A 21,210-nucleotide genomic window follows, 5' to 3' on the forward strand; every position below is an offset into this window, starting at 1 on the left:
AAACTTAAAAGATCAGATAATTGAGAATGAGGACAAGCTTGACCCTTGAATCACACTCCATCCAGTGTCCCTGCAAGGCTAGTCTTTCATGGACTCTTCTCTCTCTCTTTCCCCCCCCCCCCCCCCCCCCCCACCCAACCTATTGATTCCCTACTTCAGGGCAACTAAATCCCTTCGCCTATCTTTGATGAAAAGTATCAAGCAGCGTTATTGATCTCTTTGTACCGCCTAATCAGATTTTGTATGGAAATTGGGATCATCAAACCCCTGGGAGAGAAAAAGCACGTCTCATGTGCAAGCTGGCTGGAGGTAGTGAATGGGTTTGTGCTTTTCCGTCCTCGTGCTCTCATCTGTCCAACTCACATGATTCAAACTTATCTTTCATTATGTTTGAAGATCTGTATAATTTTAACCCCAATATGCTATAACCAGCAGGAAAAACTCAAAATAGGTTAAATTCAAATAGGCAAGAGAATTGGGAAAATATATAAACAGCAATTCAGAGGAAAGACACAGGACAGGGCAAAGGAAAGAAGGCAGACAGAGTTAATGGGTCCATCGTATTTCTATTTTAAAATAAGTTGTCAGTATGTTTCAGTAGTTTAAAGTCAGCCACTCGGTGGCATGGCTCTTTAATATTTAGGTGAATTTTTTCTCAAGATTTTAAATTTTAGCTTAGTTGGAATTTCTTCCAACCTTCTGACACCCATTAGTTAAGCAGCGTACCCAATTACAGCATTAGTACAACAAAGGTATTAACAATGGTGCACATTTTACGTATTTGGCAATTCTAACTAATCATCCGCTCCAGATACTGATCTTTTATTTAAGGAATTCATGGTAACTTTAATTATTTTCCATTCTTCAAAGTGAGGAGTGCGAGCGCTGGGAACAGAACACCTTTCCATTCTGGATACTAAGTGTTGGCATGTCAAGTGCAGTATTAAAGTGTAGCTTCAATGATATGCTTTAACCCCATACAGAGACAACAGTCACTACTGCACAAAACACAGCATTTCCATTTGCCCACAGAATTGACTTTTCTAGCCTCTCTCATGCTTGGTCTGCAGTTGTGCTTAATTATGTGCAGTAGTGTGTTGCAAACACAGTGGACATCATGCTGTGGGTTGGATCCAAAAGCTCATTTTGCAACAAACCTGAACCAAGAAAGACAGCATTGCGCCAAACATCACTCAAGAAACTAACAGACTTGCAATGATGCAGCACCTCACTGTCAATAAAGAATTCTCAATTACAGTCAACCTTGTGATGCAGAAATCGGCTAGTCCGGGCTGCATTTGAATATAGATCTCAACAAAGAATAGGGCCAATCCATTTTGCCAAACCAGCAATGGTTCCTCTTAAGCCACAATGAAAATGCTCCGATTTGTTATCACAACCCACAAAGAGTGATTATCTTCACAGACACTGATGCAGCCTCCATCCTCTCCAAACTCGCCATAGTCTGCTTGAATATCCCACCATAGCCCATTCCGTTATACAGTGGTTACAGCGTACTTGCATTTTGCTGCATTCTCCATTTCTTTTATTCCTTCAGGCATGTGGACGTCACTGGCTAGGCCAGCATTTATTGCCCATTCTTGGTTCTCCTCGAGGGGTGGTTGCGAGCCACCTTCTTGAACAGCTGCAGTGGTTTCAGAGCTCTGAAGTCATACGGACTCAAAACATTAACTCCATTTCTCTCTCCACAGATGTTGTCAGACCTCCTGGTTTTTCTGGCATTTTCTGTTCTTATTTCAGTTTTCCAGCATCTACAGTAATTTCCTTTTATTTAATCATCAGCCTTGCAGATGCACTACAGTCACTCCAACCACCACTCGTGTTCTGCGACCCAGAGCTCAAGTTTCTGCAGTCGGTGACACTTCCTGCAAAGGCAGACATCGAGAGTAAATTGTGCCTGTACAATTTCCCACCGGACATGGGCTGCTTCAGTATCCAAGTTATCACAAATGGTGCTGAACATTCTGCAATCATCAGCGGACAACTCCACTTCTGACCTTATGTTGGGGGAAGTCATTGATAAAGCAGCTGATGATCGGGCCTCGCACACAACCTGGAGGAACTCCTGCAACAATGACCTGGGACTGAGATGAGTGATCCCAAACAACCACAATCGTCTTTCTTTATGTTCGGTATGGCTCCAACCAGTGGAGAACTTTGCTCAGCCAGTAAATTGTGATGACTATTATTTTCCCCTGAAATCTCCTGACTTCGTTGAAAATGCTTTAATGAAATTTGGTGATTACATAAACTGATCTTGGCTTCCCCTCACAGTAACGGATTATTCACTTTGTTGGAGCAAAAAAAGAGCAGCATTGTGAACATTCGTATGAGAAATCTGATGTGCATACAATGTTAAAAATAGGCAGAAAATGATCGTTCACTCAAAGCTGCTTCATTTTAATAGCACAAGAGCATCTATAATTACAACTCCGTATGTCAAGTATAACAACAGATGTTCACTTAAGAAATAAATTTGAAGTATATATGGCTAATATAAAAGCAATCACAAATTTATTTTCATAAAAATTAGTGTTACTGATTAACTTTGTAATATTCACGTGCCTGGGTTTAACTGTGCTTCATTAAGACACCCGTCAAGAGACGAAAGCACAAGTGAAGTAGTTTCAGCATCAGAATTCAAATTACAGTGGCCATGGTTACGGAATGCAAAATTTAATATAATTTCAAACTCAGCAGCCTCCTTTTAGTATTTCTTAATCAGGCGTCTTCAAGCGAGATTTTTTTTTTTTTTTTGGCTGCTTAATTAAGTATTTCATTTATTAAATGTTCAAAGATTGCCAAATGGACATACACTTACAACAATCCCCCACCGATTAAAAACAAGGATTAATTTATTTAAAAAGCATGACGAGAAACTAAAGCAACCTTTGTTTTAAAGATTAATATTTTGGAACGCCTGAAATTCCTAACGTCGTCTTCAGAAGCCAAATCATTAAGATGAAGGTTTGCTGGGCTCACTGGCATGTCGTTTCCTCGCTATCTCTTGAGGCAGCATACAGTTTATCTTGCCACTCTCAGGACTCCGACAGGGTTGTCATTACTGGATGGTTCGGAGTTTTCCCAAAGTAAAAACTGATCCACCATTGGCCCGCTGTAGACTTTGATAACCCTGGATGGTGTGGTTGGTGTAGAATCACTTCTCCAACGTGCTTAGAGCTACTACATGAAGTATTACTGGAAGCAGAACCAAGGCACCTCCTGGAATAGTCATGAGTTGCTGCAAGGGAGCCAGTTGAAGGAATGGATGCCATTGCAATTTTTCAAACTATTATCTGGATGTCAACCCTTTCAACACCAAACAGGAACCCAAGCGTGGTGACTGAAGAAAGTAAATGCGAGGCCACAGGGCCCATTTGAAACAAGCAAAGCGGCACAAAACACTCTTGAGAAGCACCCCCCAAAACAAACACCAACCGCTCCAGAGAAGATTCACCTCTTCAAGCGAGATTTTTGATAGACAACGTAGTTACGGGTTATAAGGGGCGGATAGGAAAGTAGATTTGAGACCACAATCAGATCAGCCGCGATCTTTACAAATGGCGGAGCAGGCTCGAGGGTGAGATGGCCTACTCCTGCTCCCAAATCCTACCAGAATTAGCTTTTCACAACTAAATAAAGTAATTTGGCAGTTTAGAATCTGGGTATTGCTGAAAAGGGAGACATGCCAAAGCTTGTCGTCATTCACTCATCAGGGACACTTTGCAAGAATACTCGTCTAAGGCGAAAACAACCTACAATGCAGGAGAAGAGAATGCCTGCTGGTTGGCAGGTGGACTCTGATTGGTACAGGCGTTGCCATGGAGAATACACCAGTTTGTGATCTTACAATGTGAAGGCAGCAGTCTGACAAAGTGCAGCAGGACAGAAACTGCTCACAATTGAAATTGCATCAGTAAATACTTAACAATTCCAAGTGCCAGAATATCTGTGACATCCAATGGGCTTAAAACAATGTAATCCTTAAATGACCCAAACAGGCGAAGAGCAGTTAGCATTTAGTGGATCTCAAAAACACAATGCAACTATACTTGGAGCCTTAATGGCAGAATTGTTACAGCACAGAAAGAGGCAATTTGGCCCACTGTGTCTGCACCGGCTCTCCTAATAAGCAATTCACCTCATGCCATTCCCCTGTCTTGTCCACATAAACCTGCACGTTTCTCCTTTCCATTTAACAGTCTAATTCTTTATAATGCCTCAATTGAACCAGCCACCAACACCACCACACTCCGGTTTAGTGAATCAAACCTGCACTTTAAACCTGTACTCATCCCAGTTCTTTAGCAGAGCAAAACATTGTGTATCACTTGGTGTTAAGACCATCCTTATAGAACAGCCAATGCAATGATTGCCATGGGCAACTTTACCTGAGATTTGACAGCATTGTACAATCCTGTAATCTGCTCCCAGCTATCTAAAAACAAATCTTGTACTCAGTGAAGATAGCACAACAGACCAGGTTTCCAGCCATAGTTCGTTGCTCAGAGCTCTGCTGCATTTGCTCCCCTGCTTGTCTGCTCTGTATTTAAATTCCGCTCAAAAGAAACAGTGAATCGTGCTGAAGTTGTTTTCAACCCATCCGCGAAATAATAAAGCCTTAACAAACTGTTTCAAAGCTTTCCTTGCAAGGAAAAGCCGAATGATCCTTGTTAAAACCCTGACTTTGGTTCAAGCACACTCTTTCATTTCACTGTATGAACTCTTAGGGATTCAAATCACGAGGAGCTGATTATAAGTCACGCAGAAGGACTCCAAGCCCAGCTGCCACATGCTTCTTGAAGCTCACAATTTCCTCACAGTGGTGGGTGCTGCAGCAATCACCCAAGTACAAATAATATATATCCATAATAGACCACAACCCCATTATGACAAAAGGAATCACTCATGCAGCAATATAGAAGAGAACGAAATACTAATTTAGAAAGATTAGTCCCTGTCAGAAAAAGGACTGCATTATATATTGCTTTAAACAACAAACCTGTCACAGTAATACCTGGTTAATGACTGCCATGTTAAAATACTGATGTTTATATGGAATTTGATTTTAAAGAATGCACATAAAGAAAATTCTGTAAAATGCTTTCCTTTCTGCATTATTCTAATTTATATGGAGTCAGTGGGTTCCAACCTGCCATAGTCTCTCAATTTATTATTTATTTTGAAATATAATTGATGTTGTGTCTCACGGGCAAAGAATGTGCATCAGATAAACAAATCTTTGGGGTTTTCAGGATTTTGCACTGTGGTGAATTTCTGTCCAAGTGACCAAGAGGAACAAAACGTCTACATCTCGTTTTGCTGCCAGATTGTTTCCTCATTAAACTGATCAATCGCAGCCAAACTCCGGTCAGTTCAGCATTTTACATTAGGACAGGAAATATTACCATGCCTACTTTGACCAATTGGAAAAGCTAAATTGAAACTCAGGTGTTTATATGCATTAAATCAAGCAGAACTACTTGGCATGGGAATGCCAGTCTGAACTGCATGAAATAATGCATTGCTACTTGCTCATTCATCACCACAAACAGAGCAAGAGGACAGCTGTGGTTTATACAGAGAGTAGTGTGGTAGTGTTGTGGTTATACTACCAGACAATATCTGGATCATTAACCAGGGAACACAAATTCAAATCCCACCATGGCATTTTGAGAATCAGAATCCAGTTGTTAAATGTGTGAATAAAACTCTGGTACCAGTAAAAGTGAGCTTGAAGCGGTCTGATTGTTGTAAAAACCTGTCTGGTTCACCCACTTCCTTTCAAGGAGGAAGCCTGTCCGGCCTGTGTTTGACCCTAAACTACCCTCCCTCCAAGTAGTCTGCAAGAGTGCAAGAAAGTAGCCCACTACCATCTTCTCAAAGCAGTTAGAGCATAGAACAGACAGTGCAGGAGGCCAGTCGGCCCATCGAGTCTGCACTGACCCACCTAAGCCCTCACTTCCACCCTATCCCCGTAACCCAATAACCCCTCCTAACCTTTTTGGTCACTAAGGGCAATTTATCATGGCCAATCCACCTAACCTGCACATCTTTGGACTGTGGGAGGAAACCGGAGCACCCGGAGGAAACCCACGCAGACACGGGGAGAATGTGCAGATTCCGCACAGACAGTGACCCAGCCGGGAATCGAACCTGGGACCCTAGCGCTGTGAAGCGACAGTGCTATCAACTTGCGCTACCGTGCTGCCCTCTGGCCTGAGTAATAAATTTAGGTAAATAAAGTTAGGCAGGAGTAATAAATGCCACGTCAGCAACACCCACATCCTAGCAACAAATTTTGAAATGCGTGATTAACCACCACCAGCAAAAGTACTCTGCAGAACGTTGAACAGCTGAAAGCATTTCGGCACTACTTATGAATCCTTTGGGTCATATTTATCACTAATCAGCTTTATTTGAAAAGCAAAAATGCATTTCACCTGGGAGAAGGCCAGAGAGCAGGAAGTAGGTAGATAAATATCACACATAATAAATTTTCATTCTACCTGTAAAGAGAAAAAAGATCAGGACCATGATGAGCGTGTATCCAAAGTAGAGTATTGTGCTGGCGGACCCCGAGATCTGAAGCTTGGAGAAGAAGTAATGAACAGCATACACGAAGAAGTAAACAGCAGTAAAACCACTCGTGAGGAACGATCTCCACCACCAGTGGTAATCCTATAAAGCAATGAAATAGTATAACATTAGTTAAACAGGATCTGCTCAAAGAAAACTGAATGCTGCACAATGTCAGAGCAATGAAACACATTTAACCTGTGCAGATTAAAAAGTCAATGCGTGGGATTTTGACCTTTGGATCGGGACCCTGACAGTCAGGGTCAAATTAGGGTCCCTATCCCGCATTGTGTGGGGAAAACAAGTCAACCGGCAGTGATTTTCCCTGAATTGGCCAATTAGTGGTCAAAGGGTGGGCTAACGTCCAATTGACCAGGCTCTCGAAGGTGGAGGGCCAAAGGAAGGTTGAAGCAGCGGCAGTCTGCAGTTCTGGTAAGGCGACGACGCCTCCATTTTGAGGCAATCTCGCTCCAATATTTTAAACTTTTAAATTTCAAAATGCCTTCAACAGCTGAGTCCACACCGTGGGTGTGTGTGTGTGTTTGTGTCCGGGGGCGGGGGGGGGGGGGCGCACTAGCTGCATTGTGGGAGGCAGATGGGAAAGGCATCAAAATCTGCCTGGACCTCAGGCTCCCACGGTCTGACACCAGGAGGCAGGATGGGGGCCTGAAGATCAACTACAAACTTCCATTCAGCCGCTGCCAAAAGCCTCAAGTGGCCTTGATTGGCTACCTGCCACCCCCATGATAACCTGAGAATGCCCTGGGGACAGGGTGATGAGATCAAACTTTCTGCCAGTCTGCTAAAGTGCCCATAAACCAGCACAATATCTTTGTGGACAAGATGGTTACAAGTTTGAGATGCCTTTTATTTAAATATAAATGCGGATTTTTGGAACTAAAATTCAAGACTGCATCACGAAATATAAATTAAAACAACATATCAGAGGATGGAGACTGGGAGGGTGTTCAGCACATGACCATTGAACAGATTACAGCAAAACATACACTCGATGTACACGATGCTTGCTTCCTTGGTTTCCCCTTTTGAAAGCAGATTCTTCACCGGCTCTACTGGCACTGGAGATTCTCCAGGCTCAAGTGACCGTGAACCTTGGTGGTCATCAGCAGCCAATGACTAAAGGATTTCAGAGCCAAATCAATTCTGTCCTTGCCCAAAGACCACACATGCATTACCGGCATCAGTCACTTGATGGCAATCAGGAGGAGGGGCCAAGGCCCATTTTCAGTCGTAACACAAATATTGCAGCCTTCAAACAACAGGTAGGCCAATCAATATATTAATACATTTTTAAGTGAAAACCAGGCAGGAGGTTAACTACAAACTTTGTTATAAATTCACGGGATTCATTAATTTGATAATTACCTTCCAGAAAACTCCAACAAATCATCCATTAAAAATAACTTGCAAATACCAGTTTTGAATCTCCCCTCCATCACCAGCATGATATCTGGCCTGGCTGCAATCAGATACCACATCACAACTTAATCATTTGTTGGCTCATCTCGATCACATGAATGGAACTGGAAGTTTCATCTAGCCCTGAGAAAGCTGTCAGCAAACAATCCTAACAATACCCCAGAACCAATTCATAGCCCAGCCAAGCAGAGACTGGCAAAGAGGTTTCTGAATTTCCAATGCTCAGTTTTAAAGTCCCATCACTTAGAGAAACAATCTGGTGTCAATGCCATTTTCCCCATATAAGCTGCAAACAAGAAATTTACATCACGCAACCCCACCTAATTTAAAAATATTGCAAGTGTCCATCTTATTTGTCTCCTATTTCTTTAAAAGCAAATTTTTTTATTTTTGTTTTAAATTTAAAATGCCCAATTATTTTTTCCCCAATTAAGGGGCAATTTGGCGTGGCCAATCCACCTACCCTGCACATCTCTGGGGTGTGGTGGTGAGACCCATGCAGACACGGGGAGAATGTACTTACTCCACACGGACAGTGACCCGGGGCCGGGATTCGAACCCGGGTCCTTGGTGCCGTGAGGCAGCAGTGCTGACCACTGCGTCACCGTGCTGCCCAAAAGAAAAAGTTAAGGGCACTCTTCTTGAATGCATGCAGCATTCACAACAAGGTAGATGATTTAAAAGCTCAAATAGAGCTAAGTGGGTATGATCCAATTGCCATTATAGAGACATGGCAACAGGGTGATCAAGACGGGGAACTGAAGGATATTCACATTTAAAGACAGTCAAAAAGGAAAAGGGGGTGGTATTGCATTGATAAGGAATGGGATCATTACATTAGCAAGGGAGGGTCTCAGATCAGAAGAACAAAATGTGGGATCTGAAATAAAAACAGAAAATGCTGGAAAAACTCAGCAGGTATGGTAGCATCCGTGGAGAGAGAAACAGAGGTAACCTTTCAAATCCGTATAACTCTTCCTCAGAGCGGAATGTGGAATCTGCTTGGGTGGAGCCAAGAAACAACAATGGGTCGCAAACATTGATAGGATTTGTTTGCAGGCACCAAACAGTAGTGGTGGTGTAGGACATGGAATTAATCAGGAGATTAGAGAAGCATGCAGCATGGGTCATACAGTTATCATGGGCAACTTCAATCTGCACATAGAGTACATAGAGTAAGTCAAATTAGCATCGATGCTGTGGAAGACAAATCTCTAGAGTGCATTAGAGATGGTTTTCTAGAGCAGTTATGTTGAGGAACTGACTGGAGGATAGGCTATTTTGTATCTAGAATTATGTCATGAGAGAGGGTTAATTAAAAGGTAAAGTCGTCATAGTCCCAGATGACCATAAGCTGCTTTCCTCTTTAAGGGAGAGAGCTGACTGGTGGCGGTTTAACCTGAGGGTCACCACACCTCAGGCAAGGGGCAAGGTTGAGAAGATCATGAATAACCTCAGCTGGTACGGGATTGAACCCCACACTGATGGCCTCGCTCCGCATCACGAACCAGCTGTTGAGCCAACTAAGCTATGCCGGCCCAGAAGTGTTAATTAATAATCTTCCTGTAAAGCAACCTTCAGGGACGAGTGACTGTAACAACCGCCTGTTTGATTTACTTTTGTATGGCCAACAAATTTCAACATTGTGCCCCCATGACCAGGTCCTTGTGCCCCCATGACCAGGTCCAAATACATCGGAGAACAAAACTGGACTGACTCCTGGGGCTGGTTAAATCACCAGTCAGCTTGCCCCCTTAAAGGGGAAAACAGCCAATGGTCATCTTCCGGACTATGGAGACTTTTTCCCAATCTGAGCAGCATCCATTATTTCCAATTCTATTGCTGATACTATTTCTGATCCATCAGGGCAGCACGGAAGCACAATGGTTAGCAGAGCTGCTTCACAGCTCCAGGGTCCCAGGTTCGATTCCCGGCTTGGGACACTGTCGAAGAGTGGAGCTTGCACGGTCTCCCAGTGTCTACTTGGGTTTTCTCCGGGTGCTCCGGTTTCTCCCACAGTCCAAAGATGTGCAGGTTAGGTGGATAGACCATGCTAAATTGTCCTGTGTCACTGGGATAGGGTGGAGGTGTGGGCTTGGGTGGGGTGCTTTTTCCAAGGGCCAGAGCAGACTCGATCGGCCGAATGGCCTCCTTCTGCACTGTAAATTCTATGATTAAAGGCAACTTGTGAGTCCTTGTTCACGATTCTCTTAAGGTTAACGTGCAGGTTCAATAGGCAGTTAAGAACGCAAATGCAATGTTAACATTCATGTCAAGAGGGCTAGAATACAAGACCAGTGGGGTACTTCTGAGGTTGTATAAGGTTCTGGTCAGACCCCATTTGGAGTATTGTGAGCAGTTTTGGGCCCCGTATCCAAGGAAGGATGTGCTGGCCTTGGAAAGGATCCAGAGGAGGTTCACTGGAATGAAGAGCTTGTTGTATGAGGAACGGTTGAGGACTCTGGGTCTGTACTCGTTGGGGTCTAGAAGGATGAGGGGGGATCTTATTGAAACTTACAGGATACTGCAAGGCCTGGAAAGAGTGGATGTGGAGAGGATGTTTCCACTTGTAGGAAAAACTAGAAGCAGAGGACACCATCTCAGACTAAAGGGACGATCCTTTAAAACAGAGATGAGGAGGAATTTGTTCAGCCAGTGGTGAATCTGTGGAGCTCTTTGTCGCAGAAGGCTGTAGAGGCCAAATCACTGAGTGTCTTCAAGACAGAGATAGGTTCTTGATTAATAAGGGGATGAGAAAATATCAGCCATGATTGAATGGCGGAGCAGACTCGATTGGCCGAGGGGCCTAATTCTGCTCCTATGTCTTATGGTCCTCTGGTCCAACTGTCAACAACCTGCTACATTTTCTGGCAAATCGTAAGAGTCAATTATTTTGTAGTAAGCCTGGAATACCTGACTTCAAAAATTCACACAAACTTGTTTACTTCATTCCATGTATCCATTCTTCAAACTAATTCAATTAATAAATTCATACTGGGTGTCTTGATTCATCCATGTGATCCATCTAATTGCTCACTAATTAAATGATATTAAAAACTGATCTAAAGAACAAGGAACAAAGAAAAATTACAGCACAGGAACAGGCCCTTCGGCCCTCCAAGCCTGCGCCAATCAAGATCCTCTATCTAAAACTGTCGCCTATTTTCTAAGGATCTGGATCCCTCTGCTCGCTGCCCATTCATGTATCTGTCAAGATACATCTTAAATGACGCTATCGTGCCCGCCTCTACCAATCCTCACATTAGATGTGTTATGGGCCAGGGTTTAGAGAACCCCAAAATGTATCATGGACTTCACCTGACCCATAACTTTTAATAGATTGGGGTATGGGAAGATCACGGCCCACTCTACAGGTGTACACAGCAGAAATGGAAAAGTATTTTTTAAAGCAAAACAATGTTTATTATATGAACTCAAGTCAACCTTTTTAAAACATACAGTGAACATCTTAGCAATCATCAATTCAAATACAACCCCCAAAGACTACAACACTAAGTAATACTTTAAGCTTTCCTTTTAACATCCATACGACTTAAAAACACCTTTTACCAGAAGCACATCAGGTTAAAGTCACTACTGAAAACATTTATAATTCTGAATTCACCAAATGATCAAACGATAGTCTTTTGATGGCAGAGAGAACAGCAGTGCACCTGCATGGTCTGGCTTCAGCCCCAACACTGAAAACGAAACTAAAACACACCCTGCAGCAAACAGCCTAAAACGGAAGTAAAAAGCTGACAGTCCAGCTCCACCCACTCTCTGACATCACTGCAGTAGTAAACACCCGTTTCTTAAAAGGTACTCTCACTACAGATATTTATACACACACCCATTTATAAACACCCATTTCCTAAAGGTACTCTCACATGAAACCTCCCCCGCCCCTCCCAAGAAGACAAATAAACTATCAACTTCAAGATGGTTTCATTTTTCATCATTCTTTAAGAAATGCACACAGTAAATATACTTTTTAATTAAAAAAAACACGCAAACAGGTATAATAACAGTCCATTTTTTTTTTCTCGTTTTCTTCCTCCAACTGAAATCCTTCTCGATTGACAGTCTCTTTGAATAAGAAGGTCTCTGCACGATCCGTCTATTTCTCTACGCTTCGGCGTTTCTCTTTAAAGTCAGATACTTTAGTTCAATCTGATTGCAGAGTCCCTTGTAATTATCCAACACAGGAGCATTGGTTATCACAGCTTTCAGGCAATTAAATGCCTGTTGAAAGTCCGCTGTCCACTAAAATTTTCGACGTTTCTTCAGCAAGTCCATCAGCGGAGCAATCACACTACCAAACCTTTGCACAAATGTTCGATCAAATCCACTCAATCCAAGAAATCGCATTATTTCCCTTCGTCTTGAGGGTATCGGAAACTCCAAGGAAAGTGACTTGGGCTTTTCCAAATTCACTTTTGGCTATGTTTATCACCAAACCCGCTTCCTGAAGTCGATCAAATATCTCCATCAGATGTTTCAAATGTTCTGTCCATGTTTGGCTGACAATTACCAGATCGTTGATGTATACCGCACAATTGGGTAATCCTGAAACAACTTTGTTAGTTAACCGTTGAAATGTGGCTGGGGTGTTTTTCATGCCAAATGGCATAATTTTGAATTGGTATATACCATCTGGAGTCACAAAAGCTGAAATCTACTTCGCCCTTTCGGATAAAGGTACCTGCCAGTAACGTTTCAGTAAATCCAATTTGGAAATAAAAGCTGATTGTCCCACTTTCTCAATGCAATCCTCCAAACGTGGGATAGGATAAGAGTCCGTTCTTGTAACTGCATTAAATTTTCTATAGTCCACACACAACCGTTGGGTTCCATCTGGTTTAGGTACCATCACTATGGGTGAGCTCCATTGGCTGCAACCCACTTCAATTATGCCATTTTGAAGCATACTCTCAATCTCTTTGTTAACCTGTGCCAATTTTAAAGGGTTAAGTCTGTATGGATGTTGTTTGATTGGAAGAGCATTTCCCACATCTACATCATGTATAGCCATTTTAGTACTTCCCAATTTATCTCCACAAACTTGCCCATGTGATATCAATAACTCTTTCAGGTCAGTTTGTTTTTCCTCTGGAAGGTAACTCAACAATATATCCCAATTTTTAAGAACATCCTTGTTTTCCAATTTAATTTAAGGTATGTCAAATTCACAGTCATCTGGATTTGGTTTGTCACTGTGTCAGAATCATTAAAACCTCCTTTTTCTCTCCTTCCCTTTCAAAGTACCTTTTAAGCATATTCACATGACACACTCGGTGAATCTTCCTTCTATATGGTGTTTTTACCACATAATTCACCTCACTTAATTTCCTTTCAATCTGAAAAGGTCCACAAAACCTTGCTTTTAAAGGTTCACCTACCACTGGTAACAACATTAAAACTTTATCCCCACTGACAAAACTACGAACTTTGGATTTCTTGTCCGCTACCCATTTCATCACATTTTGTGCAACTTTCAAATGTTGTCTCGCTAATTCACCTGCTCTATTTAATCGGTCCCTAAAATTTGACACGTAATCCAATAATGTAATTTCACATCTCTCACTCACCAATTTTTTCTTAATCAATTTAAGTGGTCCTCTTACCTCATGACCAAAAATTAGTTCCAAAGGACTAAATTTGGTTGACTCATTAGATGCATCCCGAATTGCAAACAGTATGAATGGAATTCCTTTATCTCAATCCTCTGGATAATCGTGACAATAAGCCCTTAACATTGTCTTTAATGTCTGATGCCACCTTTCTAATGCTCCCTGCAATTCTGGATGGTACGCAGTTGATTTAAATTGTTTTATTCCGAAGCTATCGATAACTTCTTTGAATAACCTGGAGGTAAAATTTGATCCTTGATCCGATTGCATTTCTGTGGGTAGTCCATATCTAGTAAAGAATTAAGTAACTCCTCCACCATCTTTTTAGCTGTAATACTACGTACTGGAAAGGCCTCTGGAAACCTAGTAGACACCTCCATTATAGTCAAAAGATAATGATTCCCACTTTTTGTTTTAGGAAGCGGTTGTACACAATCGATTAGGACCCTTGTAAAAGGTTCCTCAAATGCTGGAATGGGTATTAAGGGTGCTGGTTTTATCACTGCTTGAGGTTTCCCTATCACCTGACATGTGTGACATGATCGACAAAATTTAACTACATCTTTATGTAGTCCAGGCCAATAAAAATGTTTCTGGATTTTAGTTTGAGTTTTCCTTATTCCCAAATGACCTCCCACTGGTACCTCATGTGCAACTCGCAACACCTCCTTTCCATACCCTACCAGCAATACTACTTGATGAACTCTGCCCACTTTTCATCCGCCTGCATATGTAAAGGTCTCCATTTTCTCATCAAGACATCACTTTTACGGTAATTACACTCTGGTATACACGCAGACTCCTCTTCCGTGTATGCTTTCTGATGCATCAGTTTTATTTCTATATCTTTTTGTTGTAACTCCGCCAATTTTCCTGAACTAAAAATATCCACCTCATCCTCCACCTGTTCTTGTTCTTTTTCAACCATCTGATCAAAAATCATTTCTGATAATTGCACTTCAACTTCATCTTCACTCTTTGATTTCTCCTCTTGTCTGAACCTGTGACTTTGAGACCTTGTTACTACACAATCTGGAAAAATCCCAGGATATTCATCCTTCAACACTTCAGTTGTCTGATTTTCCACTGGCCTATCAACCACAGTAGGCATCACTCCCACCTGCGATCCAGCTATATCATTACCCAAGATAAACTGTATCCCTGGACAAGATAGTTTCTTTATTACTCCTACTACCACTTCACCACTCTTCACTGGACTTTCCAGTCTTACACTACTCCTCTCACCCTGAATTCCACATATCACCACCTTTTCTGGCAACATTCTTCCCAAACTACATAACTCCTCATCTCTTACCATTAAGAATTGACTAGCTCCCGTATCTCTTAAAATTGTGACTTCTTTACCTTCTCCTCCTGATAAACATGCGTAAACTTTACCCACACAAGTAAATTCTTTAAAGAGATCTGGCACCTTCTTATCAATCACCTCTTGAACAGGCTGTACAATCTTTTGCACCTCCTTCGCTTCACTTGGGCTTTCCTTTACCACTCTAACAAACCCCACTGTCTTATCCTGTTTTACCACTTCAGCCTTCCCAGTGCTTTTCTTCAACCACCAACACTGTGACTTTATATGGCTCAGTTTATTACAGTGAAAATATTTGAAACTTTTCATTTCTTTTCCACCCTCCTGGATTTCTTTTTAAATCTGTGGTACACTCTCCTTATCATCTCCCATCAGATCACCTTTACCACTTGAGTATTTCTCATATCCCCAATTTCTATCCCTCAAAGGCGGAAACTGACGTTGGAAACCAAGCTTTGATTTATGAACTAATTCATAACCATCTGCCATTTCTGCTGCTAACCTCACAGTTTTAACCCTCTGCTCTTCCACATGAATTCTCACTACATCAGGAATTGAATTTTTAAACTCCTCCAAAAGTATAATTTCTCTGAGAGCTTCATACGTTTGGTCTATTTTCAAAGCCCTTATCCACCTATCAAAATTACCGTTTGATCCTTTCAAACTCCATGTATGTTTGACCAAATTATTTCCTTAAATTTCTAAACCTTTGTCTGTCGGCTTCAGGCACTAGTTCATATGCACCCAAGATGGATTTTTTCACCTCCTCATATGTTGGGGAGAGTTTAAACTAATGTGGCAGGAGGATGGGAACCGATGCAGGAAGTTGGAAGGTAGTAAAACAAGGACAGAAATAAAAGGCAGTAAGGGGGAAAGTGTAAGGCAGAGAAGCCATAGTCAAAAATCAAAAAGGGCGACAGTACAAGGTACAGTGACTGAGGGGAGCTCAGTGAATAGGCCCAGTAATACTAAAAGGAATAAAACGGGAAGTGAAATGGTAAGCGACGCGGCAGGTTGTTACATGAAGATATGGGTTCAACGACAAGGAAAATTAGGAGAAAGGTTAAGAGGAAATATAACTTAGGAGAGGTTACTGATCGGGGTGTTAAGATTCAGAACAGAGGTAAAAAAGCCAACATAAGTGTACTTTACCTGAATGCTCGTAGCATTCGGAATAAGGTAAATGAGTTGATGGCGCAAATCATCGTGAATGACTATGATTTAGTGGCCATTACTGAAACATGGTTAAAGGATGGTCACGACTGGGAGTTAAATATCCGAGGGTATCAAACCTTTCGGAAGGACAGAGTGGATGGTAAGGGAGGTGGTGTAGCTCTGTTATTTAAGGATGACATCCGGGCAACAGTAAGGGATGACATCGGTGCTATGGAGGGTAAGGTTGAATCCATTTGGGTGGAAATCAGGAATAGTCAGGCGAAAAAGTCACTGATAGGAGTAATCTATAGGCCACCAAATAGTAACATTATGGTGGGGCAGGCAATAAACAAAGAAATAACAGATGCATGTAGAAATGGTACAGCAGTTATCATGGGGGATTTTAATCTACATGTTGATTGGTTTAACCAGGTCGGCCAAGGCAGCCTTGAGGAGGAGTTTATAGAATGTATCCGCGATAGTTTCCTAGAACAGTATGTAATAGAACCTACGAGGGAACAAGCGGTCCTAGATCTGGTCCTGTGTAATGAGACAGGATTGATTCAGGATCTCATAGTTAGGGATCCTCTCGGAAGGAGCGATCACAATATGGTGGAATTTAAAATACAGATGGAGGGTGAGAAGGCAAAATCAAGCACTAGAGTTTTGTGCTTAAACAAAGGAGATTACAATGGGATGAGAGAAGAACTAGCTAAGGTAGACTGGGAGCAAAGACTTTATCGTGAAACAGTTGAGAAACAGTGAAGAACCTTCCAAGTGATTTTTCACAGTGCTCAGCAAAGGTTTATACCAACAAAAAGGAAGGGCGGTAAAAAGAGGGAAAATCGACCGTGGATATCTAAGGAAATAAGGGAGAGTATCAAATTGAAGGAAAAAACATACAAAGTAGCAAAGATCAGTGGGAGACTAGAGGACTGGGAAATCTTTAGGGGGCAACAGAAGGCGACTAAAAAAGCTATAAAGAAGAGTAAGATAGATTATGAGAGTAAACTTGCTCAGAATATAAAAACAGATAGTAAAAGTTTCTACAAATATATAAAACAAAAAAGAGTGGCTGAGGTAAATATTGGTCCTTTAGAGGATGAGAAGGGAGATTTAATAATGGGAGATGAGGAAATGGCTGAGGAACTGAACAGGTTTTTTGGGTCGGTCTTCACAGTAGAAGACACAAATAACATGCCAGTGACTGATGGAAATGAGGCTATGACAGGTGAGGACCTTGAGAGGATTGTTATCACCAAGGAGGTAATGATGGGCAAGCTAATGGGGCTAAAGGTAGACAAGTCTCCTGGACCTGATGGAATGCATCCCAGAGTGCTAAAAGAGATGGCTAGGGAAATTGCAAATGCACTAGTGATAATTTACCAAAATTCACTAGACTCTAGGTTGGTCCCGGCGGATTGGAAATTAGCAAACGTGACACCACTGTTTAAAAAAGGAGGTAGGCAGAAAGCGGGTAATTATAGGCCAGTGAGCTTAACTTCGGTAGTAGGGAAGATGCTGGAATCTATCATCAAGGGAGAACTAGCGAGGCATCTGGATGGAAATTGTCCCATTGCACAGGCGCAGCATGGGTTCATAAAGGGCAGGTCGTGCCTAACTAATTTAGTGGAATTTTTTGAGGACATTAACAGTGCGGTAGATTACGGGGAGCCAATGGATGTGGTATATCTGGATTTCCAGAAAGCCTTTGACAAGGTGCCACACAAAAGGTTGTTGCATAAGATAAAGATGCATGGCATTAAGGGGAAAGTAGTAGCATGGATAGAGGATTGGTTAATTAATAGAAAGCAAAGAGTGGGGGTTAATGGGTGTTTCTCTGGTTGGCAATCAGTAGCTAGTGGTGTCCCTCAGGGATCAGTGTTGGCCCCACAACTATTCACAATTTACATAGATGATTTGGAGTTGGGGACCAAAGGCAATGTGTCCAAGTTTGCAGACGACACTAAGATAAGTGGTAAAGCAAAAAGTGCAGAGGATACTGCAAGTCTGCAGAGGGATTTGGATAGGCTAAGTGAATTGGCTAGGGTCTGGCAGATGGAATACAATGTTGACAAATGTGAGGTTATCCATTTTGGTAGGAATAACAGCAAAACGGATTATTATTTAAATGATAAAATATTAAAACATGCTGCTGTGCAGAGAGACCTGGGTGTGCTAGTGCATGAGTCGCAAAAAGTTGGTTTTCAGGTGCAACAGGTGATTAAGGCGGCAAATGGAATTTTGTCCTTCATTGCTAGAGGGATGGAGTTTAAGACTAGGGAGGTTCTGCTGCAATTGTATAAGGTGATAGTGAGGGCCACACCTGGAATACTGTGTTCAGTTTTGGTCTCCTTACTTGAGAAAGGACGTACTGGCACTGGAGGGTGTGCAGAGGAGATTCACTAGGTTAATCCCAGAGCTGAAGGGGTTGGATTACGAGGAGAGGTTGAGTAGACTGGGACTGTACTTGTTGGAATTTAGAAGGATGAGGGGGGATCTTATAGAAACATATAAGATTATGAAGGGAATAGATAGGATAGATGCGGACAGGTTGTTTCCATTGGCGGGTGAAAGCAGAACTAGGCGGCATAGCCTCAAAATAAGGGGTAGTAGATTAAGGACTGAGTTTAGGAGGAACTTCTTCACCCAAAGGGTTGTGAATCTATGGAATTCCTCGCCCAGTGAAGCAGTAGAGGCTCATTCATTAAATGTTTTTAAGATAAAGATAGATAGTTTTTTAAAGAATAAAGGGATTAAGGGTTATGGTGTTCGGGCCGGAAAGTGGAGCTGAGTCCACAAAAGATCAGCCATGATCTCATTGAATGGTGGAGCAGGCTCGAGGGGCCAGATGGCCTACTCCTGCTCCTAGCTCTTATGTCCCAGGTACCTCCTCCGTAGTGATGCAAACACTTCACTTGCCCTACCTACTAGCTTTGTTTGAATCAGTAATACCCACATGACCTGTGGCAATTTCATTTGTTTAGCCACCTTCTCAAATGAAATGAAAAAGGCTACTACCTCCTTCTCGTCAAACCTTAGCAATGCTTGGACATATTTAAATAGATTCCCACCAAGCCTTCGACTTTGACGCTCTTTCTCACTATCCACATCACTATCATCCAACTGTACGTTTCCCTTTACGTCTGCCAATTTTCCTGATCTGTATTTCCCTTTCTCTTTCTTTTTGTTCTGCTAGGGCTATTCCCTCTTTTTCCTCTTTCTCCCCCCCCTTCCGCCGCCTCGCCCCCCCCTTCCGCCGCCTCGCCCCCCCCTTCCTCCGCCTCGCCCCCCCCTTCCTCCGCCTCGCCCCCCTTCCTCCGCCTCGCCCCCCCCTTCCTCCGCCTCGCCCCCCCCTTCCTCCGCCTCGCCCCCCCCTTCCTCCGCCTCGCCCCCCCCCTTCCTCCGCCTCGCCCCCCCCCTTCCTCCGCCTCGCCCCCCCTTTCCTCCGCCTCGCCCCCCCCTTTCCTCCGCCTCGCCCCCCCCTTTCCTCCGCCTCGCCCCCCCTTTCCTCCGCCTCGCCCCCCCCTTTCCTCCGCCTCGCCCCCCCTTTCCTCCCCCTCTCCCCTCCCCCTCTCCCCCTCTTTCCTCCCCCTCTCTCTCTCTTTCCTCCCCCTCTCTCACTCTTTCCTCCCCCTCTCTCTCTCTTTCTCCTCTCTCTCTCTCTCTTTCTCCTCTCTCTCTCTCTCTTTCTCCTCTCTCTCTCTCTCTTTCTCCTCTCTCTCTCTCTCTTTCTCCTCTCTCTCTCTCTCTTTCTCCTCTCTCTCTCTTTCTCCTCTCACTCACACTCTTCTCCTCTCTCTCTCTCTCTTTCTCCTCTCTCTCTCTCTCTTTCTCCTCTCTCTCTCTCTCTTTCTCCTCTCTCTCTCTCTCTTTCTCCTCTCTCTCTCTCTCTTTCTCCTCTCTCTCTCTCTCTTTCTCCTCTCTCTCTCTCTCTTTCTCCTCTCTCTCTCCTCTTTTCTCCTCTCTCTCACTCTCTCTTCTCCCCTCTCTCTCCTCTCTCTTTTCCTCACTCTCTCTCTCTTTTCCTCTCTCTCTCTCTCTTTTTCTCTCTCTCTCTCTCTCTTTTTCCTCTCTCTCTCTCTCTTTCCTCTCTCTCTCTCTCTTTTTCCTCTCTCTCTCTCTCTTTTTCCTCTCTCTCTCTCTCTTTTTCCTCTCTCTCTCTCTCTCTTTTTCCTCTCTCTCTCTCTCTTTTCCCTCTCTCTCTCTCTCACTTTTCCTCTCTCTCTCTCTCTTTTTCTCTCTATCCTCTCTCTCTCTTTTCCTCTCTCTCTCACACTTAACCTCTCTCTCTCTCTCTTTTTCCCTCTCTCTCTCTCTCTTTTTCCTCTCTCTCTCTCTCTTTTTCCTCTCTCTCTCTCTCTTTTTCCTCTCTCTCTCTCTCTTTTCCTCTCTCTCTCTCTCTTTTTCCTCTCTCTCTCTCTCTTTTTCTCTCCTCTCTCTTCTCTCTCTCTTTTTCCTCTCTCTCTCTCTCTTTTCCTCTCTCTCTCTCTCTTTTCCTCTCTCTCTCTCTCTTTTCCTCTCTCTCTCTCTTTTTTCCTCTCTCTCTCTCTCTTTTTTCCTCTCTCTCTCTCTCTTTTCCTCTCTCTCTCTCTCTTTTCCTCTCTCTCTCTCTCTTTTCCTCTCTCTCTCTCTCTTTTTCCTCTCTCTCTCTCTCTTTTCCTCTCTCTCTCTCTCTTTTTCCTCTCTCTCTCTCTCTTTTTCCTCTCTCTCTCTCTCTTTTTCCTCTCTCTCTCTCTTTTTCCTCTCTCCTCTCTCTTTTTCCTCTCTCTCTCTCTTTTCTTCTCTCTCTCTTTTTCCTCTCTCTCTTCTTTTCCTCTCTCTCTCTCTCTTTTCTCTCTCTCAACTCTTTTTCCTCTCTCTCTCTCTCTTTTTCCTCTCTCTCTCTCTCTTTTTCCTCACTCTCTCTCTCTTTTTCCTCTCTCTCTCTCTCTTTTTCCTCTCTCTCTCTCTCTTTTCCTCTCTCTCTCTCTCTTTTTCCTCTCTCTCTCTCTCTTTTTCCTCTCTCTCTCTCACTTTTTCCTCTCTCTCTCTCTCTTTTTCCTCTCTCTCTCT

General features: G+C 42.9%; 1 protein-coding gene across 1 annotated transcript in view; it reads right to left on the reverse strand.

Annotated features, from left to right (window-relative positions):
- The window catches only part of LOC140421321 (transmembrane 9 superfamily member 2-like), a 254,618-nt gene that overhangs the window by 12,998 nt on the left and 220,410 nt on the right, over positions 1-21,210 (reverse strand). Inside the window, exon 16 of the mRNA XM_072505969.1 lies at positions 6,531-6,702. Within this exon, the coding sequence (XP_072362070.1) occupies positions 6,531-6,702 (172 nt within the window). The remainder of the gene's footprint in view (positions 1-6,530; positions 6,703-21,210) is intronic.

The sequence above is a fragment of the Scyliorhinus torazame genome, chromosome 5 (assembly GCF_047496885.1).
Source record: "Scyliorhinus torazame isolate Kashiwa2021f chromosome 5, sScyTor2.1, whole genome shotgun sequence".
Taxonomy (NCBI): domain Eukaryota; kingdom Metazoa; phylum Chordata; class Chondrichthyes; order Carcharhiniformes; family Scyliorhinidae; genus Scyliorhinus; species Scyliorhinus torazame.